General features: G+C 39.0%; 1 protein-coding gene across 6 annotated transcripts in view; it reads right to left on the reverse strand.

Moving 5' to 3' along the window:
- LOC105479879 (WD repeat domain 35) overlaps window positions 1-10,410 on the reverse strand; it is a 64,054-nt gene extending 53,644 nt beyond the window's left edge. For all 6 annotated transcript variants that reach the window (XR_011611532.1, XM_011738207.3, XM_071076273.1 and 3 more), the window contains exons 1-6: window positions 10,244-10,410; window positions 9,415-9,532; window positions 7,627-7,698; window positions 5,858-5,950; window positions 3,565-3,693; window positions 329-462 (exon numbers count right to left, since the gene is read on the reverse strand). Coding sequence is in view for 5 of the 6 variants with exons in the window: in XM_011738207.3 (XP_011736509.1) it covers window positions 329-462; window positions 3,565-3,693; window positions 5,858-5,950; window positions 7,627-7,698; window positions 9,415-9,532; window positions 10,244-10,267 (570 nt within the window). In the remaining variant the exon portion in view is untranslated. The remainder of the gene's footprint in view (window positions 1-328; window positions 463-3,564; window positions 3,694-5,857; window positions 5,951-7,626; window positions 7,699-9,414; window positions 9,533-10,243) is intronic.
- Window positions 10,411-11,448: the final 1,038 nt, after the last annotated feature.

Raw genomic sequence — 11,448 nt, forward strand, 5'->3', positions numbered from 1 at the left:
CAGATACCAGAAGACACTTAAAAAACTTAAACTGCACATCGCCCTACTCATTATCCCTCTGCTTAAATGCACTGACATCTTGTCCTTTCTACCTACCAAAAAAAATTGGAACTAAAAGTTACACTCTAACTTGTGGCACTAATTTGCTTTGAGAAAACCAAAATTTTATTTAATTTAAAAAAAAATTAGATGATTGGGAAAAAGAAAAAAAATCTGAATTGACTTTAATTACACGAACCATCATAACAAATAAATGTATATACAAAGATGAATGATATGTACAATCATATAAAATTATATAAATAAGACTGATGATACACATACTTACTATAAAATTTCCTTGATTATCATAAATGTGTATTTCCCCATTTGCCATTCCAAAAAGTAAGACTTTACTGTCCGCAGACCATGTTACATGGGATAGCTGTATACCCTTCAGGTCTTTTCCCCAAATACGATTGCCTAAAACAAAACATTATTAAAAGTTGTTCAAGGCCATGATCCTCCAACAACTGCTTTCGAAATGTTTGTTTTCCTAAAGATCTTGCAAATTCTTCACAGCATTCATGCATTCATTCCATTTATTTGGCCAATAAATATTTACTGAGCACCTATATGTGCCAAATACCTGAAAAGACATTTGAAATAGTAGCTGTTTCAAACTTTCTCCCCTTTCTTCTAAACTCTGATGCTGGATCTCACTCCCAATTAGCAGTTGAGCCCATCTTCTACTTTGGAAAGAAAATAAAAGCACCCAAAAAACAAATTCCTCATTCCCATCTTCAACAATTCAGAACATAACTGAATCCATGCTTACACTTTCTGCTTTACCCACTAATACAAAAGAAGAGGTATTTCCCCAGTCAGTCCCCTGTCTAAGGCTAATTCCTCTATGTATTCTCTGATCTAATCCCTTCCTACCTTTGCAAAGATCGCCCTTTACTGACTCCTCTCATTTTCTCTTTCCCATTAAACTCCTCACTCCAGGGCCTTTCTTATGTGGATTTAAACACATGCAGATCTATTTCTCTTTGAAACCACCACCTTAAATAAAGTAAAATAAAATAAAATAAACACTTTTATTAACCCCAAGTTCCCCCTGTAACTACTATCTATCTCTACCATTCCTTTCCCAATCAAACTTCATGAAAGAGTTCTTCACACCTATAGTCTCCACTTCAACTCCGAGTCAACCCTTAACCCCTCCCAATCTGGCTTCTGCCCCACAACTCCATTGAAACTGCCTACAACATACACTATTTGGGTGATGGTTATATACTAATAGTCCAGACCTCACCAATATTCAATATATCCATATAACAAACCTGCACTTGTACCCCCTAAATCTATAAAAATAATAAATAAAAAAAGAAGAAACCAAACCTGTTGACACCTTGACCTTGGACTTCCAGAGTCTAGAGCTCCGAGAAAATAAATTTCTGTTGTTTAAGAAAAAGAAAGAAACTGCCTTCATGGACGTCACTGATGGCCTGTTGCTAAAGTCAATTGACACATTTTTTTTTTCACCACTCCCTCCTTCTTGAACTCTCTTTGCTGCCATTAGCCCATATACTCCTTTATCTCCAAGACTCCTACTTTTTAACATCCTTCTTCTGCCCATCCCTGAAATGTTGCTGATTTTTTTTCCCCCCACCGGGACAGGGTCTCACTCTGTTGCCCAGGCTAGAGTGTAGTGGTAAGATCATGGCTCACTGCAGCCTCAACCTCTCAGGCTCAAGCAATCCTCCTACTTTGGCCTCCCAGGTGATTGAGACTACAGGAGTGTGCCACCACACCCAGATAATTTACTTTTTTATTTTCAGCAGAGACAAGGTCTTGCTATGTTGTCCAAGCTGGTCTCAAACTCCTGAGCTCAAACAATCCTCCTGCCTTGGCCTCCCAAAGGCAGGCAGGCATAAGCCACCATCCCCAGCCTAAATGTTGCTGATTCTTAACTCTACAAATGCCCTTTAGTTTTGTTCAACTATTTCAATGGTTTAAATTACCATGCATATGCTGGTGGTTCCCAAAATTTTGTGTTCAGCACAGATATTTTTGAGCTGCAGATATGTATGTCTAACTATGGTCTGGATAGATTTACTTGAATGGCCTATGGCATGACAAAATCAACATATCCAATAGAGAAATTTTCCCTTAAAATCATTCTTTCTCCACACTATTTTAATGAAAGGCATTGCCATCCATCCAGCTGCCCAAGCTAAAACTCTGGATACTGCCCTGGGGACTTCCATCCTCTCATCCCCAATCTTAACTATTCTGCCTCCTGAGTATGTCTAAAATCTACTTACTTCCATTCCCTTGTCATTACCTGGATGGCTATTATCCACCATAATCTCTCACCTGAATTGCCAGAGTAGTTTCCTGATACAGCTGCCCATTATCTTTCTTTCCTTTCTCTATTCTTCATATGTAGCACAGAGCTTTTTCTAAGGAACAAGCTTATCACATTGCTCCCATTCTTCAAACTTTTCATTGGCCTCCTAACTGCTGTTGGACTTAAGTCCAAACACCTTAATATAAATTATGATCTGCATGATCTGGCCTCTGTTTCTCTCTCTAGATTTACTGCATAATACTCTTCACCTTTAGTATCATACCCTACTGATAATCATCTTTTTTCAATGGCCCAAACATAGCTAAGTGCAACTCCTCTGGACCTCCTCAAATGCTATTTCTTAGGGCTGAGACATTCTACACACCAATCTACCTTGTGGCTAATGCCTCAGCATCAGCATCACTCCCTCCAGGAAGCCCTTCCTGATCCCTCCAAGTCTGCATTAGGTGGCCACTTCTACATGCTCCTGTATTTTCCCCATCTTAGCGCTTATCACAGGGTATTGTAATTTCTTGGTTACTTATCCATCTCTCCTAATCTAGGTCTGGTCATTGCTGTACTCTCAGTTCCTAAAATGATAGCTGTTACTTTATAGGCTCTCAGAAACATTTGTTGAATACATGAAGTTACACATACATACACACACACACAGAGAGAGAGAGAGAGAGCGCGCACGCACGCGAGAGAGAAAATAAAAATGATTTTAAAATATATTATTTCTCTACAGAATTTCAAATTAAAACAAAGGTGCAGACTCTCAGAAGACCCAGTTTTATCTATTACTAGAATTTGAAAAATGTGGGTTTTTAAGGCTATAAACTACAACCAACAATGACATGTTCAGTTCTAATAAAAATGACCACAGACTTTTTGAAACTAAGGTCTACGTATTTGTACAGACTAACCAATATAAAGAGAAATTACATAATAAGGCAGACATGTTTAAAATAATGCTGAAAAGTTAATTCACTTTTTTCAATGCCACTGCAGAAAATAAAAAATAGACTTTTTTCCTTGAATATACATAAAAACAGATGGTTAAAACCAAAGAACAGTTCTTGAACGTCATCAAATTGTATATCAAATATTTTCTTTTTATGTCTGTTTTTCAATCAGAATGCTAACATATGATAACTAACTTAAATCTCTAAAGAAGAAAACCGTCAGCCAGATATTGATCTTAGTTCTATGTCCAATCAATGCATTACCATCCACTGAACCAACTATCACAGCCCCATCTTCATATACAATGCAGATCTTCTGTCCGTCAGCATTCCAGCTCATACTGCGAACAACTGATTTATTTCGATTGTTGATCATCTCCTCAAACCAAGAGCCTGTTTTCACAAATTTAAAAAATTGTAAGTCAAAACTTTCACATATATTAAATAGTACTTAAGAATTGAAAGCAATCTGTAAAGTACACCGTGGGATAAATAACTGCAAAGTTTTCTACAACCCGAGACATTAAACTATAAAACTTCCAAATCCAACAAAAACACAATGAAAAATTAACTTGGGCTTAACTGATAACTGCTTCAAAGATTATCACAGAAAACATAATAAATGCCCATCCTTTGTTTCCTCTTTCTTTTTTTTTTTTTTTTTTTTTTTTTTGAGACGGAGTCTTGCTCTGTCACCCAGGCTGGAGTGCAGTGGCCGGATCTCAGCTCACTGCAAGTTCCACCTCCCGGGTTCACGCCATTCTCCTGCCTCAGCCTCCCAAGTAGCTGGGACTACAGACGCCCGCCACCTCGCCCGGCTAGTTTTTTTGTATTTTTAGTAGAGACGGGGTTTCACCGTGTTAGCCAGGATGGTCTCGATCTCCTGACCTCGTGATCCGCCCGTCTCGGCCTCCCAAAGTGCTGGGATTACAGGCTTGAGCCACCGCGCCCGGCCTGTTTCCTCTTTCTTTCTTTCCCTGCCTCTTTCTTTCTGTCAATTAAAAAATAAACTTAATCTGCTTTTTCAGAGCCAAAACTACTGCTTCTTCTGAAAGCCTAACTTTTCCCACTTGAACAATATGGTTCAGATCATAACCAAGAAAAAAACTCCAAGTAACAGTAACTTTATATGTACACATAAACTCTCCAATGAATAATTACGAGCATATTAAATACAGCATATTAGTTACTATCACAAAGAGAATGAAGCCAAAAAACATACAGCATATTAGGTAAAACCCTAAGTAAGCCTGCTTGAAAAAATTCTAATCAGTTTATATTACATTAGTGATACCACATCTCTAATGCTGAATGACAAAAATATTCTAGTTGTATGCAGGGTAGGAATGAGATGTAACTTGTCTTTTAGCATAACCAAATTACAGGCAAAAAAAACAGGTTATTCGGTTTTTGTTTTTCTTAAAGGCTTTTTGACATACCAACATAGGAAACTCTGGCCTGCAGCCAAGAAAATAATCATGTAATTTGGAATAACTGGTCAGAGCAGGGTAACAGAATCCAGACTGAGACCCAGAGAAGACCTGAAGACCTACCTTGGAAACAAAATTTACTCCAGTCCACTGAACTTTCACATTCTATCCCCTACATACACACATACACACACTTTTTTAAAAATTAAAGTATTATAGCACATCTTTAATGAAGACTTTTTAAATGGTATGCCCTGCCATTTAAAACAGCACACATGAACTTTTCAAAACAGCACACATAAAGATTTCAAAACAGCACACATGAACTAAGGCACCCTTCCCTTTTGAAGATGATGGCTACAGGCCTCAGGAGAACATGTATGATGAGCTGTTTTTCTCGTAAAAGTGGTATATCTAAGTTAATCCTTCTTTTACTCTCCCTTTCTGTTGTAGACAAGAGGCACAAACCGTGAACCAGTAGTCAGAGTTGAGATAAAATCTGTATCCATAAAAGAAAAGGTAACTAACTGGCCCATGCAGGAAATGAATTATTCCCTTTGACTTCTTACTAAATGTGTTTTCATCTACTGAGATAACTCTAGCCACTCATTTATTCATTCATTCAACAAATATTTATTGAACGTGTACACTGTGCTATGTATTATAAAAGGTTCTACATATAAAACGATGAACAAACAGTCATTTCCCCTTTCCCCTCAGAACTTACAGTCTACTCAGGGACCAATATTAAATACACACTTACATACACATAAATGTAATTATAAACTGGAACTACCTAGGAAGTAATTCTTATTGGAAATCTGGGGGAAAAAAAAGAGCTATCTCAAGTAGAAGCTATTCTTCTGCTAGGAGTCTAACTTCATTTTGGAGATAGCTAACAATCACCTAATTCACTTTCTTAATAACAGGGTTAAAGTTAAAAAAAAAAAAAAAAAAAGTGAAAAGTAGGTAGCAATAAATCCAGAAATATTACCACTGTGCAGTCAGGATGAACTCCTGTTGTTAGTAAAAGGGGTCTATTTTGGAGATGTTGTTTATCCATCCAAATACTGTAAGATAGATGCCAACATGTGAAAAATTAAATAAGCTCTCCTAGTAATATATACCTTTATATAACATCCATACAATGATAAGCCCGTTTTCATCACTGGTAGTCAACTTCTGATACTGCTCATTCCATGTTACAACTTGAACAGAACCTAGAACATTATAAAACAATTTAGAAACTTAAAGGTTACAATTGATTTCAAATTTATATTTTTATATAAACACCAAGATCATGTTAAAATCAATATGGTTCCTGCATAGATAACTAGTCTTTAATATTCCTTAAAACCTATTCATAGGATGCAGTTATTGATATCACTAATTTTCTATAACAATGCATAATACTGTTTGTCATATCTATCCCTATTTCATCCCAGTGAAGACACCTAACATGGTGAGCTGCAAGAACTACCATATACCTGATGACAGAAACAAATACAAGCATGGTTTACCCAATTGGCCTGACTCCCAAAAATAATGATGTCCAAAGGACACAATATTAGGTACTTGTTTAGGAAATTTTTATCATTTTTGGTAGATATGTCCCATAATCTCTCTTCTGCCCACCCCTCACCCCTGTTTTCCATTCTATTGATAAAACACTCTTGAGCATATCTTAAACCTCCAGGGTACGTGAATAATTGATGACTTTTAATTTTTTAATCCATAAATACTTTAGTGTACATGTCCTAAAAATAAAGACATTCTCTTCCATAACCATATTACAAATTAGGAAGTTTAACACTGATATACTATTATCTAACTCACAGTCCATATACAAATTTTATCAATTGTCTAAATAATGTCCTTTATAGACACTTGTTTTTCTCATTCCAAGATCCAATCTAGGATTATACAATGCATTTATATGTTATACGTCTCAATCTTTAGTCTTTTTTTTTTCTTGAGACAAGATCTTGCCAAGGCTGGAATGCAGTGGCACAACTGTGGCTCAACGCAGCCTCAAACTCCTGACCTCAAGGGATCCTCCCACCTCAGCCTCCTGAGTACCTGGGACTACAGGTGCACAGCGCCACACCTGGTTAGTTTTTTTTTTATTTTTTGTAGAAACAGGGTCTCATTATGTTGCCCAGGGTGGTTCCAAAATCCTAGCCTCATGCAATCCTCCCACTTTGGCCTCCCAAAGTGCTTGAACTATAGGTGTGAGCCACTACGCCCAGTCTCTTCAGTCTCCTTTAATCTGGAATCATAGGACAGATTCTAAAAAGGATTATATATATAACATCCATAGACAGGAGTATTTTCAATATATAAAATAACAGCTACTTTCTTCTAGATTTATTTAAGATGTTGTTTAATCATGTAAAAGTTGAATGACTCTACATTGTATTACTTATGTCTCAACAGAAATGATTACAAACAGCTCCCAACTTACAATGGTACTACTTAAATGGCTTCTCAGTGGTGGGAATGCAATGCGCATTCAGTAGAAAACGTACTTCGATTGCCCATACAACTACTCTGTTTTTCACTTTCAATACAGAAATCAATAAATTACATAAGATATTCAACATTTTATTATAAAATAGGTTTTATGTCAGATGATTGTGCCCAACTGTAGGCTAGTGTTTTCTGGGCACATTTAAGGTAAACTAGGCAGAGCTATGATGTTCAGTAGGTTAGCTGTATTAAATACATTTTCAACTTACAATGGGTTTATTGGAACATATCCCCATCATAACTCAAAGAGCATCTGTACTTTAAATATTACCATTATTTAAAATGTTGACATTTCTGCATTAAGTAGAAACTTCCTAAATGTCTAAATACCACTCAAACATGACTTAAAAGAAATTGCATGACTCACCACTATGACCTTCAAGAGTCTGATTCATAGAAAGGTTACTGGGGGCTGCAAGGCCCCTCAATTTTGCATCATCTAAAACAAAACAAAACAAACTACTATGATAAACATATAAAAGTGACATATTATAAGATTTTGACTCTTTTTGTATTCCTGGGCAGTATTAATCATTTTTCTAAGTACGCCTCATTCTGATCTATTTTTCTCATGGTATAAACATAAACAATAACACATACCCCTTGCAAAGACATTCTGGTAAAATAAAGCAAAACACATAAATGAACATTGTTTACTCATACATTACATATATTAATAATCATCACTGCTTTTTATGCCTTTCCAAAAGACCACAAATAGAAATATTTATGGCCTACAGATTGCAAACTCTACAGCTTACAAGGGATCAAAACAGCATAGACTTTGAAAATGGGTTTTTGCCAGATTACACAGAATCTTATATTCACTCATTTATTCATTCATTCAACAAATATTTATTGAATGTGTACACTGTGCTATGCATTATAAAAGGTTCTACATATAAAATGATAAACAAAACAGTCATTTCCCCTTTCTCCTCAGAGCTTACAGTGTGAGGGACCAATATTAAATACATACTCACACACACATAAATGTAACTATAAACTGGGAATGTGAAAGCATAATAAGAAATAGTAGCAGAAGTGACTTAATTTAGATTGATGGGGAACCAGGGAAGGCTATCAGAAGAATTGGTATTTAAGCTGAGACTGAGAGGTAAACTGGAGATAGCCAGGACAGGTAGAGAAAGAAGGGGAGTATTCCAGGCTAGGACACAGCAATGTAAAGGCTCTGAGGTAGACGCCTAGAGCCCTTGACAAAAATCTAAGAAGGCCTATGTGGATGAACAGGGGAGAAAATTGCATCAAACAGGGCTGGAGTGATAGGTACAAGAAAAATTATGAAGTATTTGTAGAAAATAAGAATTTAGGCCGGGCGCGGTGGCTCAAGCCTGTAATCCCAGCACTTTGGGAGGCCGAGGCGGGTGGATCACGAGGTCAGGAGATCGAGACTATCCTGGCTAACATGGTGAAACCCCCGTCTCTACTAAAAATACAAAAAACTAGCCGGGCGTGGTGGCGGGTGCCTGTAGTCTCAGCTACTTGGGAGGCTGAGGCGGGAGAATGGCGTGAACCCGAGAGGCGGAGCTTGCAGTGAGCCGAGATCACGCCACTGCACTCCAGCCTTGGAGACACAGCGAGACTCCGTCTCAAAAAAAAAAAAAAAAAAAAAAAAAAAGAAGTAGGAAGCTGTTTGCTGTGATTCCAGACAACTAGATAAAGAAAGAAATCAAACTGCAAAAACAAGGGATCCACTAATAGAAATGTAAAACATATCCCATTTTCTGTTCTTGGACACTAGGTCAATAATTATTAATGTATCTAATAAGCAGAAAGGATAGGCCTGTAAATAATCCGCCAGATTTTCTTACTGAAATGTTGACTCACAGGATTTGTATTAGACTCCTAATAATATAGTACAATAATTAGACATAGCATAACACAGTGACTTATTTTCATTCGTCCTTATTTTTCATTCTCCATTAATAACTCAGCAAAAACCATCTGATGTTTACATTCAACATTCTCTGAACTTTATTGCAAACATACTCCAGAAAAAACACCATAAAATGTTGGTTTTCCCTTTAAAATAATCAGAATTGCATACTGACAGATACCATGAGTAAATCGCATGAACAAATAACATTAGCCAATTTTCTACCAATTTCAAACATGTGGGCTTGCATTCATTTACCTGTCTGCGTCTCTAATTTCAAAACTTTCAGTAATCCATCTTCACCACCGCATGCTATGAACCCTTGTTCCTTGTTCCAGGATACACACTTCAGCTTCACGTTATTGGGAATGGAAATCTGTAAAAGCAACCATAGCCGCACTAGCAACTTTTCACGAAGGAGGTGGGAAGTAAGTCTGCAGGAGATGACGGCTGAAGAAAATCTTCCAAGAAGAAAAACGGATGGTCTTGCAGAAAAAAACGAGCTATTGTGAAATGGGCATGGTCCCTTGAACTGACTCGGGCTCTAGCATTTGGGAAAGACGGAAAGAAGTGCACAAAAGAGAAGGATAGTGACTGCGGAGGAAGCCAACGCCAGAGTCACCGGATGGATTTTTTAAAGGGAGGGCGGGGAGCGGGTATAAATCCATACCACCAGTCCCTCTTCCTTTTCACCCACAACACTTAGGCTATCCTATTGTTATTTCTTTTCTCTTGCCCAATGTTTCGTGGTGATCCAAAGGGTTTAAATCACGTGGATCAGCAACAAGTGGAGGAAGAAAGATAGAGTAGCACAGGGCGACTTATCCTCCAGCCACCCAAAAGGACCTAGCCAGGGGCAGGAATGGGAGAGAGCTACGAGAGGGCAGCGGGCTCGGCCAAGGTCTGTCTGGGGCTCTGTGAACCGCAGGAGGAGGTCGGAGGCTGGACCCGGCGGGAAGGATGGCCGCGGAATGCCGAAGCCACGATCAGGACCGGGTGAAGCAGCCTGGCTCCTCTGGAAGGCAGCGGGAATCGCCGCAGGCTGCGGGAATGGCGGGGAAACGAGGACGCCCCGCAGGAAACTCACTTTCTTGGTCAGGTAGAAGAACATCGTGGGATTCCCTAGAGGGTCACGACGGCTGCTAAGGCCCTCGACAGGTAACGGTTCTACGTTTCCAACCCGGAGTACCACCAGCTGCGAGAAGCTCCCGTCGCCCTGGCAACCGCGATGTTGCCCGGTCGCATCCGGGGCTCCGCGGGGCACTTCCGGTGACGCCCTCGCACCGGGTACCGGCGTAGTGCGCCTGCGCGGACGTCGGAGGGTTGGGGGCGCCGGGTGCGAGGAGGTAGCTGGGTAGTCCTGTTTCCTGGCGTCTCGGCCTTTCTGCTCTCCGCAAGGAGCTGGGTCGCCACCTGTCCCTGCCAGCCGTGCACTCGCTCTCTGCGCCCTGTCTCGTGGTCACTGCCGCCCTCCCTCCCGCCACACCTCTGTTGATCGCGATGGAGCCGCTCCTCAGGTGGCAGTACTATAAACCTAGGAGGAAAGGCGCCCGTTCGAATGAGGGCAAATTATTTAGTATTTTGTAAGTTCCAAAGTTCCAACATTCTTGAAAGGGAAAAACCTTTTACTGTATTTGATAGGCTGGCACCCCGGGCCAGATGAAAGTGCAAATGTGCGTAACCCTTCTCTGTGTCTTTGGGGATTGGACAACCTTTAGAGCAATTTAGGAATAGAAGATTTTGTTTATTCCGCTTGTTTTGACATTTTTTAACAGTTTAATTAAGTTAATACCGCAACCCCGAGGGTCCTTTTCAAGGAATTTGTATAAACGTTGGGTAATTAATAGCATACAATTGCTACTGGGGCATAGCCTCTCGTTTTACAATATTTGAGCGTTTGATGCTTTCTCGTCTAGAGTCGACTTATATATTCTCTTCTTTTTCTTACCTTATTTCTTTCTTCATTGTCCTTTGTCCTTTTTGAATGCCTGAGAGTTACAAAGCCTCAAAATATAAGGCATAGGGCAGAAATCCAAGTAGAACCAATCTCATGAAATTATTTGGTCTCACCCATGTTTTTATTTCTGGCTTTCCCCTTTACCATACTCTAGCATGTAATTTATGCATCAGTAGTTAATTTCTCCACTTGGAGTCTTTTACCATCTCAGACAAAAATAAAACATAAAAATCCTCCAATCCTTTGACCTCGGTGATTTGTCTCACCCAGCACAATCTATTACAGAATTGACAATAGTCTCTAGTGCCTTTCCTAACAAATCTAAACTCCATCCA

The sequence above is a fragment of the Macaca nemestrina genome, chromosome 13 (assembly GCF_043159975.1).
Source record: "Macaca nemestrina isolate mMacNem1 chromosome 13, mMacNem.hap1, whole genome shotgun sequence".
Classification (NCBI taxonomy): Eukaryota; Metazoa; Chordata; class Mammalia; order Primates; family Cercopithecidae; genus Macaca; species Macaca nemestrina.